The sequence below is a fragment of the Dendrobates tinctorius genome, unplaced genomic scaffold (genome assembly GCF_039654945.1).
Source record: "Dendrobates tinctorius isolate UK_male_01 unplaced genomic scaffold, ASM3965494v1 ptg000203l, whole genome shotgun sequence".
NCBI lineage: Eukaryota > Metazoa > Chordata > Amphibia > Anura > Dendrobatidae > Dendrobates > Dendrobates tinctorius.
In genome coordinates, this window is record NW_027361870.1 from 7,610,598 (window position 1) to 7,629,886 (window position 19,289).

At 40.0% G+C, this 19,289-nt stretch overlaps 1 protein-coding gene across 1 annotated transcript in view; it reads right to left on the bottom strand.

The window, feature by feature from the left end:
- The window catches only part of PCSK2 (proprotein convertase subtilisin/kexin type 2), a 267,953-nt gene that overhangs the window by 123,750 nt on the left and 124,914 nt on the right, over positions 1–19,289 (bottom strand). The window contains exons 3-4 of the mRNA XM_073553798.1: positions 5,335–5,448; positions 1,515–1,623 (exon numbers count right to left, since the gene is read on the bottom strand). Coding sequence (XP_073409899.1) covers positions 1,515–1,623; positions 5,335–5,448 — 223 coding nt within the window. The remainder of the gene's footprint in view (positions 1–1,514; positions 1,624–5,334; positions 5,449–19,289) is intronic.

Here is a 19,289-nt window from a genome sequence, read left to right on the forward strand (position 1 = left end):
CTTTAGCCAACATCCGCACAATCTTGCATTGAAATCTCTTGTCAATTTTTCTTTTCCGTCCACATCTAGGGAGGTTAGCCACAGTGCCATGGGCTTTAAACTTCTTGATGACACTGCGCTCGGTAGACACAGGAACATTCAGGTCTTTGGAGATGGACTTGTAGCCTTGAGATTGCTCATGCTTCCTCACAATTTGGTTTCTCAAGTCCTCAGACAGTTCTTTGGTCTTCTTTCTTTTCTCCATGCTCAATGTGGTACACACAAGGACACAGGACAGAGGTTGAGTCAACTTTAATCCATGTCAACTGGCTGCAAGTGTGATTTAGTTATTGCCAACACCTGTTAGGTGCTACAGGTAAGTTACAGGTGCTGTTAATTACACAAATTAGAGAAGCATCACATGATTTTTCGAACAGTGCCAATACTTTTGTCCACCCTCTTTTTTATGTTTGGTGTGGAATTATAACCAATTTGGCTTTAGGACAATTCTTTTTGTGTTTTTTCATTTAAGACAAATTAAATGAAGATAATAATACCAAAGAATTTGTGTTTGCAATCATTTTCAGGAAGAAACTGAGTATTATCTGACAAAATTGCAGGGGTGTCAATACTTTTGGCCACAACTGTATAGTAACAGTACAGTAGTAAATACATAATAACTGGTAAGTATGGTAATCAGAAAGTCAGAATATCAAACATAAGGGATAGATAACAGTAGATAATAAAATAAGCTTAACCCCAATATAATAAACGGATACCAACTAGCATGAAATAATACAAGTATAAGGGGTCAATGAAGCTAGGTGCGAAACGCTCGTCGGATGCTGTTTTTAATTGTCTGGTGAGTCCTCCCTTTGCCACTGTATGCATGTATTATGTCCATTATGTGAGTCATATTATCAAATTCCATGATATCTTTTCTATACTGCTGAGTCAACTAAGGAGACTTGCTTTAATCTGTTTGGAGGTGCATGTCAGTCGCTTATATTGTTGGAGGTGGTGATGGCCTCCACATTTGGCTGAGCTTCTCCTCCCATCACCCTAAGACTGTTTTTAATCAGTTCTATATCCTACCTGCCCTTTAAATGTGTAGGCTTTTAGTCCAGGAGAGGGATGTTTGATATATGTTAAGTTTAGAGTCCCATCAATGGGACTCACCACGACTGGTGGGTTCTCTTGAATTGGTCAATGTTCATTTAAGCTATTATTTTAATATTATAAGTATACTCTATATGATAGAACGCAGTCTTAATTTCTTATATTCAATGTTTGCATACATCTTAGTGCTTACAGAGTGCTGCTGTATTCTTATGTTTCTATATTATGTAATTAGAGCAGCTTGCACTTGTTCACACTTGCTTCATTCTGTCAGATTTTGTTGAATGGATAGATGGATAGATAGAAATAATAACATATAATACACTGACTATAATCTAAAATGTAAAGGTGAATCATTAGATATAATAAATATTCATATTTCTGCAATCATTCCAAAATATTAGTTTTGTGCTTACCATCATCCATAATTGCTATAGTTACTCCTTTCCCAGTGTATCCCAGCTCCCAAGCTTCTGCTACATTTAAATCAAGGCCTGGAGTTCCATCTGCTTGACCTGTGTTGATCTTATAAAAAAAAATTACAGCATGTCACTTTAAAATATTGCTAATTTGCAAAAATAAAAAAGCTAGCATAAATGGGTCCATCGCAACTTTTTCAAATTTAGCCAGAGAGAAGTGAGATTGTCCTAAGAGAAGTGCTACTTAGGCTAAGTTCACACTTGCATTGGCTGGTCTGCATATGTTACGTTCCCATCGGCGGGCACGTCAAAACGCCACATGTGGACACATCAGCATACAACGCATATCACTGCATACCCAATGTTAAAAATAGGTATGCAGGGCGATGCAGGATGCATGCGGAAGTAGGCAAAGCTTAAGGGAGGAAGTACGCAGCCATACGCAGACCAGCCAAACGCAAGTGTGAACTTAGCGTTAGCGCTTCAGTATGCTATGTTGCTGCCTCTTTGGAGGTCCTTGCCAAGAACATCCCATCTATTAAGTCACTTGACCTGTTAGGCCAGTCATTAGCAGCAGGTTTAAGTGATTGAATGGAAGGGATATCAATACTTTTGATCTTAGTAAAAAATATTCGATTGGCGTTGCTGGATTGGAGGGAGATTAGAAAGTTAAATCACACTTTTTATTTTAGAACAATTCCTGCCCACTGGCAAATGTTAAACGTTTTGACGAAAAATCATTAAAAGGTAAATTTATACACAGTTCTTTACACAGTGTTTTAGTCACTTTTTTAGGTGTTTTTTTTATGACTTTTGTCTCCATGACTTCATATGTTTCAAATATGCTTTAACCTCTTACAGCCAAATACATTTTTGACATTCCTTACAGAGCCCCCATTTTTAAAGGGAACCTGTCACCAAGAAAATGCAGTCCAATCTGCAGGCAACATATTAAAGTCCAGAGCCTGATCCGTCTTGCTTGTACCTATAACACTACCCTCACCAGTCCAGTCTGACCCTGCACCTGTGACCTGATACCTGTTCTGTCTACCAGCTGCATGTCCCCAGTTATCCAGTTCCTGGCCAGACCTGCTTCCCTTCCCCTTTGAGGGCCAGCTGCAATGAGTCTGGGGTCTATCCTGGTGTAACACCTGATGTCCACCTGGATTCAAGTTTAACCACAACATCAGGGGCTCTAGTGAAGAACCAGGTGGTTAGTTATGCACCTCCAGGCTCTCCCCGGACTGTGGCACTGTGGTTTCACAACCATGGGCATAACAGTTTGCTAATGCCGTGGAACCTGCTGGCTCTCATACCCCTCCAATCTCAGACCTGTGCCCAGAGATCAGAAGTAAAAGATCCTATCTTATCTTTGGACTGTTAACACCAGCCTGGATGCTCTGACATCAGCCACTGAATCCACTGTGGTTCAAGCTGTGGCAACCTTGGTAGTTAGTATTTAGTCTGCACGTCATGCATCAGGTCCTGGACGCCACCTGTCTGTGCCATCATGTCTTGACAGGGATCCGAAGCAATGCCGAGATTTTGTCAACCAGTGGTCTCTGCACTTGAACTGCGGCTCAACAGTTTCCTTCCAATCAGGTAAAAGCAGCCTTCCTAATGTCCCATCTGGGAGAAGATCTGCAGACTTTCCTGGAGCCATTCCACAAGGTATTTGATGAGCCAGGCCGCATTACCTCTGCTGTCTCATCCCTCCTAGACTACGCCAAGTCAGTCTGTCTGTAGACCAATATGCTTTCTGGTTCCACACCCTGGCTTCTGAACTTGGCTGGAACAATGAGGCACTGGTAGCATCTTCTAGAAGGGATTGTCCAAAAGGATCAAAAATAGACTAGCAGCTCAAGACATTCCCACTACACTGGACTATCTTGTTTTCCAAGCCATCCAAATCGACCTCCGGTTCCAGAAGCGCTCTTGAGAGACGATGCATGAGAGAAAACCGCTTCATCTGTCTTTGTCCTTCCAAAGGCCACTCATTTCTCAGCCTTCCATGGACACAGCATCTCTAAAACCTATGCAAGTTGACAACATGGAGATGGCTCAGCAACAGCAGGAGATCCATTGACCCAAGGGCTTTGGGTTCTAGTGTGGAGACACCAGCTTGTTTGCTTTTGTCCCAAGAAGTCAGGAGACTCCCAAGCCTAGGGCCAGTAAGAGAGACTACCCTGGATGACAGCAATTGCTCTCTATCATTGATTCTGACCATATGTGTGACTTGCGGAGGTACACGGCTGTTTGAAACAGTGAATTTTGACTCCTGTGCAGCAGGGAACGTCATAAAGCAAGAAGATCGGTACCAGATTCCCATTTGACATCTCCAGAATCCATTGTTGGTGTCATCTGAAGCTGTCTGGGTGGTCACTGAGCAAATAGAGCTCCAGTAGAAATGCTGCACACTGAGAAGATAGCCTTCTACGTGCATCCTAGTCTGTGTCATCCATTTCTCTTGGGTCACCAGTAGCTCCGCATGATTGATCCCATTCTTGAATGGAGATTCGGAGAGGTGCTAAGTTGGGGACATTCTTGTCATGAGAAGTGTCTTGTACCTGTACCTGTTTGGCCGCCAGTGGCACCATCTTCCCTGTCGCTATTACCGTCTGCCTACTGGTCATATGCTGATGTCTTTGACAAGAAGGAGGCAGTGAAGCTACCTCCACATAAGCCGTATGACTGCCCTAGAGACCTGTTTTTGGGATCCTCATTTCCACGAGTTCATATCTACCCTCTGTTCCAAGCTGAGACACGAGCCATGTCTAAGTATGTTAAGGAAAATCTGGCAAGGGTATACATTCAGAAGTAGTGATGAGTGAGTATACTCGTTGCTCGGGTTTTCCTGAGCATGCTCAGGTATCCTCCGAGTATTTTGACGTGCTCAGAGATTTAGTTTTTGTCGATACAGCTGCATGATTTGTGGCTGCTAGACAGCTTGAATACATGTGGGGATTCCCTAACAAATAGGCAATGGGAGCTGGGATAGGTGAGAAGAATCGTTTTTGTTTGGTTTTTTTCAAATGTGTGGGAGAAGAAAACTAGGATGGGGACATTACTACAAGAAGGGGCCAAGATGGATGACTTTATTACATAATGTCCATTATTAGAGGGTGGGTGTTAGGATGGGGGATATAATTACAAGATGGGGATGTGGATGGCATTATTGCATAGGGGAACATTATAAGAGGATGGAGGCCAAGATTGGACATTATTACATGTGGATGGGGAACATTATTTCAAGAAGTTGGACATTATTACAGGATTAAATAATTTTACAGTTTTAAAGCTTGGATGTTTCTGGATGTCCCGATACCAATTGTGTGAACTTCTTTATAGAAAAACAGCAATTTTACTGTCAAAACAATTTTTAGTTATTTTTTTGTACTTTATTTTGTAGCTTTATTTATATTTTTACAAATTTTATTGGATTATTTCTTACTTAATCTCATTAGGGGAATCCAACTTTCACTGGTCTGATCACCTGTATTGCGCCATATGTATTGAAGGGTATTAGACCTGTCGGGTTTACACAAGAGGCTTGTTAGATCCTGCTTATTTCCAGTTCAAACAGGCTACCATACTTGGCTGACCATCAGTCGGCATATGCTGACTTGGGGTTTTATTTATTTTTTCTGGACAGCTTATCAAAAAATCACAGAGAGACAATTTTGTCTGTCTGTAATTTTTTGATAGCTGTCCATAAAAAATAAAAAGTCAAGTTGGCAATCCTGGTGAAGGAATCATAACATTTTAAGAAAAAATTAATAAGTACCGTATACAGTATTCACATTAATTTTCTACTTACCAGATACCACTGTTTTGTAAATAAAGGGTCATTCATGTTGATATCAATGTCATTTATATCTCTATATCCCCTTTTCTTTCTGTCGAAACCTTCCTGTTGCAGAACTTTTCTTACCTAAAATGTATAAAATTTCATTAATGTATCAAATGTCATTAAGTATTTTTCCTCATTGTTAAAATTTTTACTGTTATAATATCAAGTCATTTTGTTAGCATATTTAAAAAAAAACATTGAACTCATAGATTGTAAGCTTGCGAGCAGGGACCTTACTCCTCTTGGTGTCTATTGAACTATGTGTTTACTTTGTGATGTCTTTCTTGTCTCTACAAGTCCCCGCTGAAATGTAAAGTGCTGCAGTATATATTGTCGCTATAGAAATAGTAATAATTATAACTTTGAGGTCATGTCTAGAGATGAGCGAACCCAAAGTTAAAAGTTCGGCATTCGTACCAGACAGTTAGTGAGTGAGGTGTCTGACTCCTGAGATCTCCAGCGATGTCTAGTATGAGGATCCAGAATTACTTAATAGAGTTGGGGTGTGCATGAACGGCCTCTGCTCAATTCACTGTCAATGCTTTCCCTAGCATGCTCATAGACAATGAATAGAGCAAAATCCGAGCATGCCCCCCTTTACTTAATTTAAGACAGGACTGGAAAGTTCTATTCTCAGGGTTCCAGAACCCTGTGCTTGGAATCATTGCGAGTCCCCATGATTGGACTTATTCCCTATGAAAAGGAGATAGCTTACAATTTTGAGAAACCTGTCGGCTTGTAAATGGTGTACAATCTATGGGCATAGAGTTGAGCGACTTTAGTCGGATCGGGTTTCATGAAACAAAATTTGTTTCAGATGAAACTGGTCCGACTAGGGCAAAAAAGTCAGAGTTTCTTCCGAAACCCGACCCCAATGCAAGTCAATGGGGAATAAAAGTCAGCATTCAGCGGATGACATTCAATTGACTTGCATTGGGGTCGGGTTTCGGAAGAAACTCTGACTTTTTTTGCCCTAGTCGGACCAGTTTCATCTGAAACAAATTTTGTTTCATGAAACCCGATCCGAATCAAGTCGCTCAACTCTATATGGGCGGCATTATACAGAGTGGGGAAGCTGAACAGATTTATATATACAATTGTAGGAAAGGAGAATATCTTGGACTTTACTTATGGAGACCCCAGCAATCAGAATCCGGTACTGACAACCCACCCAGTATAAGTGTGCAAACGCCGTCAAATCATTAATTTGGACCTCTCTCTTGACTCACAAACCCAGAATGAGCAGAATTCTCAAGAGGTTGTACTGAATCTTTTCCCATAAATTTACATATCAAACTCTATATAAAATCTTGCTAATAGATTAAACTGCAAAGTGAAAGGTTCCCTTTTAAAGAAGCATTCCCTTTAAAGTTTTTATCCTCTTAATATATTGTAATAATGTTATTATATGGCACTGTGTACTTACAATTGCTAATTTTGCCTTTCTACCCAGTTCATGTTCTTCCCAAATCTTCTACCCAGTTCTGTTTACCATTAGGTCTTCGACAGGATGTGATGAGCAACAGACTAGCTGAATCCTTCCTAGCTCTATGTAGAAACATAAAGTCTCTTTTCCCTGCATGGGTCAGCATTAGAACTGCAATCCTACATCACTGGCAGAAGGATATAAGCAAGAGAGATAAAAGCAAAGTGGGCAGGAGCAGCTGTGTAAGAGGATGAGAAGGATCTGATGCTGAGCTGGGTAGGGACTTTTCAGTGATGTAGTGTTGTAGTTCTAATGATGACTCATGCAGTGAAAAATTGACTTCTTGCTTCTAGATAGAGCTTAGAAGGATTCAGCTAGTCTGTTTTTAATCATGTGATGTCATAGAACTAATGGAAAAGAGAAGAATTAATTGGCTAGAAGGGCAAAATGAGCAGCTGTAAGTACGCAGTGCTATATAATATGATGACTGCAATATATTAAGATAAAATCTTTGATCCGAGTGCTTATTTAAGGAATCTATTTAGCAACACTTTTTAAACTGTAAAGATATTTTAACATAAATGTAAGTATTTGTTCTTCAGATAAGTTCCAGGCCAGAGTCCATCTGTAACAAGACCTCCTCATAGTTTCCTGTTCAGGTAGAATTGTGTCTTTGATGTGGAAGACTTTTGCAGAAGCAGGTATTCATTGTGAAGCTATTATTAGACTGTGTTACTAGGTTGTCATTTGATGATGGACATGTATTCTCCGCACAGAAAACAAAACATGAAGTATTATGAACAAATCACTGCTCCGTGTGTGACATCACCTCCTGGGATCACAGCGACTGTGTGACAGGCAATCACTAAAGATACCAATAAAAAGCAATGACATTTCAGCCCCGGCACAGACTCTATTTAGCTTTCCGCTTATTTTCTGTTACCGTAAGAACATGGTTATTTATATGTTATATATGACAATGTTTCACTGATTTCTGCCGTGTTTGCATTTGAGAACTGTACATTTCAAATATAGAAATGTAAATTTGGAAGTCTAGTTGGAGCGCCCTTATATTCCGGCATTCACAATGGCAAGTCAAGATAATTTGCCCAATGCTTTACAATTTGAGATCATTTGTCAGCTTAAACATGTTATCTCATCTTGTTACATGGATAAAATAATAAAGTGTTTGTAAAAATAAGCAAGTCTGCAATTTACCGCTCACTAAACATTCTCTCTGTTCTAAAAAAAAAATGATTTTTAATTCTTTAGTTTACTGGTTGCTGCCTAGGTTACTGGGCACCTTTACTGTGTATCAGAGGTTGGGCAAGGAGGAGGCGCTTGTAAGCTCTTTGCTTTAAATCTTGAAAACGCGGCTCTGAAGTGACACTGCGCTCCTATGATGCTTCAAAGGCCAAGCTACTTGCAGTATGAGAGCGTGCACAGTTCAGACCAATGGCGCCGACATGCCTATAGTCCAAACTGTCAATATCCAAGATAGAAGAAGAGCACATCCTTCTAAAGGAGTTCTCATAAGCAACAAAACCAAAAGAAACAAACTAGGCTGAACTAGATGGACATAAGGCCTTCCTTCAGCCTTCAAAACTATGTTACTATGTTACTATGAACTGAAGTATAAGTTGCTGTGCATGCAACATGAAGGTGCATGTTCACAGTGGCCACTTCAGACAAACTCAAGACAGAAACAAAATGAGCAAATACCCGACAGTAGGTAAATAAATAGTAATAGTGCATGAAAATTACATATGGTACTTAGTTAACATTGTCTTGATTTAAAAAAAAAAAAAAGCCATCCCACCACACCAAGGTGACCCTACTTGGGACAGACCTAACCTCTAGTATTAAAACCTTACTATAGGGATCCAAAATTCCTCTGAATTGCTTCAATAACTGTTCATATAAGCGGTGATTGCACATGCTCACTAACCCCTTTACGACCTTGGACTTGTCTCATTTAAGCTTAGACTGTTAATTTCATTGTGGCACATTGGTTTTGTGCATGTTTTTAATTGGTTTTACTTTGTCTGTATCTGGTGTTTTTGTTGCATTAAGGAATGAAAATATTGAATTTTGGGATGTGCTTGTTCAAGCACAGTTTCTATTTCTCCTTCGTATTGCCATGATATTTTCCTATGTAGTGAGCGCTACTTATTATTTTGGTGGCATCCGCTTTTGCCAAATTAATTGTTTCAATTTGTAAACCGATTCATATTTCAAGTCACAGTACACTACTCATTAGTAGGATGCATTGGGTGAGCAGCTTTTTCTAGATTTAGAATTCTCATACGTTTCTTTAGGCTGGAAAATAAGCAAATTGGTGGATATGGTGAATTAGGACTAGCAATTCAGTTATCAGTAAAAAGAAGTATGTAATCAAATTCTTCTCATCTTGGCATACTAGACATGTCGCTCTCCGTAAGGAGAAATATTACTCCTTGGATCCTGGTCAGACGCCTCTCATGTAACCAAACCAGATCTCACAGTTTGCACTGATGAGGGGCAGCACCTCGAAGCACAGTGTCTGCCATTTGAGATTCTGGTTTGGCTTTTATCCTAAGTCATGTAACAAGGCTCGTTAAAGGGTCGACATTGACTTCTAGGATTGCTACTTCCTATAGGTGGCGCTAGCTAGAGCTCTAGTCCTCTTCCTCTGTGAAAATACAATTTGTAATAATGGAAGTAAGAAAGCTATACACTAAAAGGAGGATGCTGAAGCTTAGTGATGACTTTGAACTATGTAGCTAAAGAGCATCTTCAAAAGATTTCTGGGAAGCAAGAAAAGACAATAAAGACAATAAATGGATCCTTGAGCGATATTATTCACTCGATCCCATTATAGGTAGCAGAATTCCGATAATGGTAGGTCATCCTAATACTTCAAAGTCATCACTACATTCACTAAATCTTTCATCTGGAGGTGCTTGGAACAATAACATGCTTGCAGTTTACCTGCATTTTCACACAAAGTCTGTAGAAAAGGCATGGCATTGTTTCTCTGATCCATCTCAACAAGTTAAAACTGATTTTGCTGAACCTTCTGGTCTAATATGTCCAAGAACTGTCCTGATTCTCATGCATTGTAATTTATCATTCACTATTTTTCAGTGGTCATTTCCTTTTTATCAGCATTTTGCTTGCACTGTGTATGCTGGAACTTACTTTCCTTACTTACCGGAATTTATTACTCCCGCCATCATTGTCCGACAGCTCATCTGCCATCTGCCGCAAACTGAATGCCTACCACTTTATGCCTGTATGTATGACAGACAGGAAAGCAGAAGCAGAGAGAGAAAATCCGACCCCCACTTCCTATTTTCTGTCTTATCATCTCAGCTACAAGAGATTGATTATCCTTTGTACCGCTGGTGGGTGTGGACTCACTGTGCCGGGGGCCGAGCTTACCTTGAAGGGGCGCAATTATGTGACTACAGGGTATTTGCTAGAGCCTTTGATGGTGAGGAAAAGCTTTGCTGCCGGTAGTCATCAGGTACCACTCCAAGTCAGACCTTGTGTCTGCTTCAGCTGACCAGAGAGTCAGAGGCGTGGGTATGATTTACAGAAGGGTGATATATATTTGTAGTCAACAGTCCGATGTTGGGGCAGGCAGAAGAGGTTCAATTCACATAGCTGAGGTCAGGAGCAGAAAGGTTAGACAGGACAGTTAAACAGGCCAGGTTGTTAATGAGATATACGTATGCTAAGGAGGAACACATAAATAGGTGCTATTGGAATAAGAACTAACATTTAGGTGAGGAATAGTATGAGGCATTCTCACTTATTGGCTCTGCTGGATGGGATAGGCTGGGGAAACATAATCTCTGCAGAACACAGCAAAGTTAAATTCTTGCAGAGACTTGACACATCCCCTAAGGCTAGATAGAAGCCACATCAAGGTGCAGCAGTGCTGCATGAAGCAGACTCAGCTGGATCACCAGACACAAGAACAAACCGTATGGTTGTGAGGAGGCCAGGGTTGCAGTTGTGGCGAGGAGCTGTTGCGTCGCCACACCTTGGCACGCCACAAAGGAAACCAAGTCCCGTCTGTTGTGTATGATGTGTACCAGGTAGAGAACTCACATTAGATTCCAGGGCTCTTTTGGATTCTGCAATCCCAGCTCCAGATTCACGGTTCACACAAACAACTCCAAACTTCATGCCCATACTCAACAGTTCTTCTTTTCTTGAAAACAGAGTTCTTGACACAGACGTAGCACAGTTCACATACATTTGCATTCCTTGAGCTTTCTCTGTCTTCTCTGACGCAACTTCCATTCTGAAGGCACTTGTATCCCTGTCCCTTCCAATAGCTCTTGTCCCGCAGATTCTCCTTTCTCTTCTGCGGCATCCGTGCCTCTAGGTCCACCAAATTCCTCCCATTCCCCCTGTCCGGTTTCAATTGGAAAAGGTAAAAAGTGCGCTCAGCTCTGCCTAGTCCCGGCCGTAGGCTCCGGATCCTCTTTGGAATGGTTACTTCATAAGATGGTGACCACTCACACGCTGCTCAGCCTGGGGTCCCTTATTGCTTCAGCAAACTTCACCCCTATCCGTCTGTCCTTCATCACTGCTGCATCACTACTGCCCAAATCACAAAGTATCTACACTCTATCCTACTGCTCTGCACTACACCCATCTCTAACTCATCCCAGTCTGGAAAACCCCTTATGCTAACAATACTTGTGCTGGCACTCTCATTTCCTACAGCTAGTGTGCCTTACTAATCTATTCCCACTATTGTCCTTTTCTATGGCTACCCTTCTATTCTATCTTCTATCCCTAATCCTATACAGAATACATGTAAAGTGCATGCACATTAAAATAACAGTAAACAAATACATTAACATTCATAAACTCTATGGAACCACACATATTTAATGTGAACACTGTTTAAGGGGGGAAGGCGTATGACAGCCTCTGTCACCCCCTTACATGGTGAACAGAGCAGAGCTCGGGAGATCTGCGAGTCACAGCTTTGACATCCTTGATAACAGGCAGTGGACAGAAATTTTATCAGAAATCAGGTACCTTGTGGTCATTCTCTTTATCTCAGCATTTTACAGCACTATAGATGCTGTAACTAAAGGCCCCTTCACACATAGCGAGATCGCTAGCGATATCGCTAAAGCGTCACCGATTTTGTGGCGCAACAGCGATATCGGTAGCGATCTTGCTACATGCTACACTTACCTCCGACCCGGCTCCCCGCTGGATATCGCTGATCGCGCGAGATCGTCCTGGTCCATTTCTCGTCATCAGCTTCCTGCTGGCGCCGACGAGCGACTCCATGGACTCGGGAGGAAGTCGTCACTAGAGCTGCCATCTGACAGGTAAGTAACGACCGCCGACTGCTGCTACGTCGCTGTGAGATCTGCCTGTTTGGTAGCTCACTAGCGACCATTTAGCAATGCACCAGCGATCCTGACCGGGTCGTATAGTTGTCGGGATCGCTGGTGCATTGCTAAATGTAACGGGACCTTTACTTTCATTGCTCCTCAGCATAACTTGTTCCTGGAATTGTCCAACAGCATGCCTGCCTCAAACTGAAAGCATACTTCATTATGCCTGTGTGCAGTTTGCAAGAAAGTAAAAATGAGGAAAAAATGATAATGAGCCCAGAACAATGCTTAATGTAAGAAAAGAACTTTAATAAAAAAAGTCTAGGTTGAAGCATGAATACAGCAGTAAAAAGAGGCATCAAGCACAGGAGAGGACATATAATGAGACATACACTGTCTCATGGGGTAATATTAGAGGGCAGTGAATTAATAGCATAAAAAATAAAACCTATCAGTGGTAAAAAATGGTGACCCCCCAGAAGAAGGCATTGTGCCAAAATGCTTCAGGGCTAGTGTCATTCCAATACGAGAGGACATTCGTAGGTACGTGTCTGCCAGAATTTTTTTTTACCACTATTGGTTTGATTTTTTTTCTGCTATTTATTCACTGCCATCTTGTATTACCCCATGAGACTCCTCTTTTTGCTGCAATTAAGCATGAATTTTTTAAGCCTTCTTGTGGGATCATTATAATTTTTTCCTCTTTTTTTTGCTTTGTTGTTTCCTCTTTGGTTTACTCTATACTTAGTCCCCTACTAAATACCCTCAATTATATGTCACTAAACACTACATTATTTTTGATAAGGTATCTTTTCCAGTGAGTTTATTTGATTGTTATTTGATTGTTTGTATGTAATTTGACAGACAGGAGAGCAGAAACAGAAAGAAGACAAATGCAACCCCACTTCCTGCAATGTGCTTTTAAGTCCCTGCTGATAGAGATGGATTAATCTTGACAACAGGCAGTATACAATTTAGACAGAAGGGAGACACCTGGTGTCTGACACTTTGGAGCTATTCTTTTGGACAACATAATTTTTAAAATGGATTTGCAGATTATCACATTATCTACAAAATGATAGATAAGTTTTCTGAAAATGCGGAGACTCTTTAAGCTTTGGAGGATGTTTGGTCTTGCTGATGGTGCATGTCTAATATTTCATTGAAATAAAAATTTGCATTTTGTTTTTGAGTACGAAAAAAATGTTATGGTTAATACATTGTCTTATTTCAGTGCATTGAGTTAATGGGATTAGTCAGTTGTATCAGGAGAGGATATAATTGAATTGTATGGAGTATGGTTGTCACATTGTTTGTCTAGTGCATTAGTGCAATAAATAACCTCAAAGTATTGCCAAGTCTAAAAGGAATTAAAAATCAATCGCATAGCTTACTTTTTAATTTTCTTGTTATTTGCTTTCGGTCTGCCTCCTGCGGTAGGCATGGGCAACAGCAAAGTGTCGAAATCACAGTAAAAACAACATCTGCTTTGGATCTTTTCCCAGAAGTTATGGGAGAGAGATTTAGACTTTAATATTTAACCAACCTCCTCGCTATCAGTGTAGATGATAATATATAATTTACGTAGTGTTAATATATAGTTGGTACATACAACTTCGGTCATTCCAGATTCCACATAGGTGATAAATACACCTGGATACATTCGGGACAAACAAATAGGTTTTTAGACAACATTTCATTACTAGATCTATGCCTGGGAAATAATCTAATTTTACCAAAGAGTAAGTGCAAGTAATACACACTACTCAAAATTAACATACACATGTGGTCAAAATTGTTGGTACCCCTCATTTAATGACAGAAAAACTCACAATGGTCACAGAAATAGCTTGAATCTGACAAAAGTAATAAATCAAAAATCTATGAAAATGAACAAATGAAAGTCAGACACTGCTTTTCAACCATGCTTCCACAGATTTTTAAAAAAAATAAAACTCATGAAATAGGCCTGGACAGAAATGATGGTACCCCTGAAAATAATGTGACAAAAGGGACATATTAAATCAAGGTGTGTCCACTAATTAGCATCACATGTGTCTACAATCTTAGAGTCAGTGAGTGTCCGGTATAGGGGGCTACAGATACTCACTGTGCTGTTTGGTGACTTAGTGTGTATCACACTCAACATGGACCAGAGGAAGCGAAGGAAAGAGTTGTCTCAGGAGATTAGAAAGAAAATTATAGACAAACATGTTAAAGGTAAAAGTTATAAGACCATCTCCAAGCAGCTTGATGTTCCTGTGACTACAGCTGCACATAATATTCAGAAATTTAAGCTCCGTGGGACTGTAGCCAACCTCCCTGCACATGGCCACAGGAGGAAAATTGATGACAAATCAAGGAGATGGATAATACGAATGGTAACAAAAGAGCCCAGAAAAACTTTTAAACAGATTAAAGTTGAATTTCAAGCTCAAAGAACATCAGTGTCAGATTGCACCATCCATCGTTGTATGAGCCAAAGTGGACTTCATGGGATACAACCAAGGAGGACACCTTTGTTGAAAAAAAATCATAAAAAAAAAAACTGACTGGAATTTGCCAAACTACGTGTTGACAAGCCACAAAGATTCTGGGAGAATGTCCTATGGACAGATGAGGCAAAAATGAAACTTTTTGGCAAGGCACATCAGCCCTATGTTCACAAATGGAAAAATGAAGCATATCAAGAAAAGAACACTGTCCCTACTGTGAAACATGGAGGAGGCTCTGTTATGTTCTGCTGCTTTGCTGCATTTGGCACAGGGCATCTGGAATCTGTGCAGGTTGCAATGAAATATCAAGACTATAAAGGGATTCTAGAGAGAAATGTGCTGCCCAGTGTCAGAAAGCTTGGTCTCAGTTGCAGGTCATGGGTCTTGCAACAGGATAATGACCCAAAACACAGCTAAAAACACCCAAGAATGGCTAAGTGGAAAACATTGGACAATTCTGAAGCGGCCTTCTATGAGCCCTGACCTAAATCCTATTGAGCATGTTTGGAAAGAGCTGAAACATGCCGTCTGGAAAGGCAACCTTCAAACACGAGACAACTGGAGCAGTCTGCTCTTGAGGAGAGGGCCAAAATACTTGCTGAGAGGTGCAGAAGTCTCATTGACAGTTACATGAATCGTTTCATTGCAGTGATTGCCTCAAAAGATTGTGCAACAAAATATTAAGTTAAGGGTACCATCAGTTCTGTCCAGGCCTCTTTCAGGAGTTTTTTTTAAATTCTGTTTAAGCATGGCTGAAAAGCAATGTCTAACTTTCATTTGTTTATTTTCATAGATTTTTTATTTATTATTACAGTACTTCTGTCAGATTCAAGTTATTTCTGTCACCATTGTGGGTTTTTCTGTCATTAAACGAGGGGTACCAACAATTTTGACCAAGTGTGTATTATTCTGCAGACTTCAAAATATATTCACAGTGATTTAAGAACAGTGTTAATGTTTAAAAATGAGTGAACCTTTCAGGGTTCGGTTCGATTTGCTGAACATTCAGACGTCCGTCGAACATTTTGCCAAAAGTTTCGACAAACATACCCGAACGCCATTAGATTCAATGAGAAGCCAAACCAAAGGTATTCACAACACCTTAAGGGGTTACAAAAAGCTTCTCAAACAGCTAAAATTAGGGACAGACACCATGAAAACTGACCCACAGTAGTAATTTACAAATGGCACAGCAGCAGTTGTCAGTCATGGGTCATGCATGAGGTATCAGGGTCTGGGACAGCATTCGAAGTTTCAATGATGGACCTGGTGGTTAAGGAAGCAATGTAAGCCTTCTTAGCTGGGAGACCTAATATCTCATGCAACAACTGATTTTTTTAGCTTCCTACCCACACTCAGGTGGCACAAACATCAGTTTCATATAGTATTATTGGTAGAAAAATGTAAGGATAGTAAGGATAGTAACACAGGTAGTTGACTGATCAATTGACCCACTGTAGAACATTTTATAATGGCACAGCAGCAGTGATGTATTCCTGTACTTATGAAGGTTGTGCTAATATAGTAATGTACTGATTGTGGTTCTGGTGATGAATACATTACTAGGATCATCATCACTCCATGAATATATCACCAGAGCCACCATCAGTACATGAATACGTCACCAGAACCACCAACTATCAGTTTTTTTGCAAGCGATATTTGTCCCATGATAGACGTAAAATTGATCATACTGTACATATCCCACGATCTATAATGGGGCTTTTTTTTTTTTAAGGTGTCCAGCATTTGGCGGGAAATTCCAATGGAAATTGAATAGTTAAGCTATATTAGTTTACATGACTGTCTTTGGGTTTGACATTTAAAATATATGATGTCAGGGTGAATCTCACTGTGTCCATAATATTGTGTAAATGGTTCGCAAACAATGAACGATTCTATATCTAACTTTGATATGGAATAAGGTAACTATTCTAATGGATGAGATTGTTGGAGCTTGTTATGTTATCCGTGGGGCGAGGGGGGTGTTAGTTGTCCTGTTACCTTAGTCTCTGACCCATTCCTTTTGCTTGAGGTGGGGGGGGCGCCATTTGCCGCATCTGCCTAGGTCACCAAAATACCTTGTCCCTGCCCTGGATGTAACATTTGTGTAATGTTTTCTAAACATACTGCAGTATAGAACAATATATGGAAAAACATGGCACATTATATGAGAAATACCCCCTACTGTTGCGAAAAGTACAAATATATTTTTTCTTTTTTTAATTAACTATATACAGTGGAGTGAACATGGTCCAACAGACTTGTTCACATTGTGCATGTCACATGTGTGTTTTTAATCCAGTTTTTTTCGTGCTTATGCATGATTTGAGAGACCCCACCCCTCTCTTGTGTGACATGCACATAAGGAGCTGTCTTGCATCACGTGCCCATACCAGAAAGCGCCTGTCTTAATCCTGCTCATTTAGATACAGTTCATATGTTCAGGTATTAAATACATTAGATAGGGACTGCTTCAATACGGGTTACCTTGACGTTGGTGAGGCAGCTTGTTATACATTTTTTTGCAAAAAAACGTATAGACTAAATACCCTGTTTTTGTTATTACCTTTTATCAGCACTTGCTGACTACTGTTATATGTCTTATTGCAAGGTATTTTTGCACATTTGTCATTCTGTGCTTTTTGTTTGTGTTTCAGTCAGGGTGGAGTGAACATGGTCCAACAGACTTGTTCACATTGTGCATGTCACATGTGTGTTTTTAATCCAGTTTTTTTCGTGCTTATGCATGATTTGAGAGACCCCACCCCTCTCTTGTGTGACATGCACATAAGGAGCTGTCTTGCATCATGTGCCCATACCAGAAAGCGCCTGTCTTAATCCTGCTCATTTAGATACAGTTCATATGTTCAGGTATTAAATACATTAGATAGGGACTGCTTCAATACGGGTTACCTTGACGTTGGTGAGGCAGCTTGTTATACATTTTTTTGCAAAAAAACGTATAGACTAAATACCCTGTTTTTGTTATTACCTTTTATCAGCACTTGCTGACTACTGTTATATGTCTTATTGCAAGGTATTTTTGCACATTTGTCATTCTGTGCTTTTTGTTTGTGTTTCAGTCAGGGTGGAGTGAACATGGTCCAACAGACTTGTTCACATTGTGCATGTCACATGTGTGTTTTTAATCCAGTTTTTTTCGTGCTTATGCATGATTTGAGAGACCCCACCCCTCTCTTGTGTGACATGCACATAAGGAGCTGTCTTGCATCACGTGCCCATACCAGAAAGCGCCTGTCTTAATCCTGCTCATTTAGATACAGTTCATATGTTCAGGTATTAAATACATTAGATAGGGACTGCTTCAATACGGGTTACCTTGACGTTGGTGAGGCAGCTTGTTATACATTTTTTTGCAAAAAAACGTATAGACTAAATACCCTGTTTTTGTTATTACCTTTTATCAGCACTTGCTGACTACTGTTATATGTCTTATTGCAAGGTATTTTTGCACATTTGTCATTCTGTGCTTTTTGTTTGTGTTTCAGTCAGGGTGGAGTGAACATGGTCCAACAGACTTGTTCACATTGTGCATGTCACATGTGTGTTTTTAATCCAGTTTTTTTCGTGCTTATGCATGATTTGAGAGACCCCACCCCTCTCTTGTGTGACATGCACATAAGGAGCTGTCTTGCATCACGTGCCCATACCAGAAAGCGCCTGTCTTAATCCTGCTCATTTAGATACAGTTCATATGTTCAGGTATTAAATACATTAGATAGGGACTGCTTCAATACGGGTTACCTTGACGTTGGTGAGGCAGCTTGTTATACATTTTTTTGCAAAAAAACGTATAGACTAAATACCCTGTTTTTGTTATTACCTTTTATCAGCACTTGCTGACTACTGTTATATGTCTTATTGCAAGGTATTTTTGCACATTTGTCATTCTGTGCTTTTTGTTTGTGTTTCAGTCAGGGTGGAGTGAACATGGTCCAACAGACTTGTTCACATTGTGCATGTCACATGTGTGTTTTTAATCCAGTTAAGCTATATTAGTTTACATGACTGTCTTTGGGTTTGACATTTAAAATATATGATGTCAGGGTGAATCTCACTGTGTCCATAATATTGTGTAAATGGTTCGCAAACAATGAACGATTCTATATCTAACTTTGATATGGAATAAGGTAACTATTCTAATGGATGAGATTGTTGGAGCTTGTTATGTTATCCGTGGGGTGAGGGGGGTGTTAGTTGTCCTGTTACCTTAGTCTCTGACCCATTCCTTTTGCTTGAGGTGGGGGGGGCGCCATTTGCCGCATCTGCCTAGGTCACCAAAATACCTTGTCCCTGCCCTGGATGTAACATTTGTGTAATGTTTTCTAAACATACTGCAGTATAGAACAATATATGGAAAAACATGGCACATTATATGAGAAATACCCCCTACTGTTGCGAAAAGTACAAATATATTTTTTCTTTTTTTAATTAACTATATACAGTAGATATTTAATTTAAAAAAAAAAGAAAAACATATTTGTACCATAAAATATTGTAGAGAATTAGAAAACATTCAGAGCTGAGTGGTATCAGCAAAACGGTGAAAATGTCCCAGTATATGTGATTAAAGCTTTCACTGCAGGAAAAGTTGGTGCTTTACTTGCCGAGGCATGAGTTCTG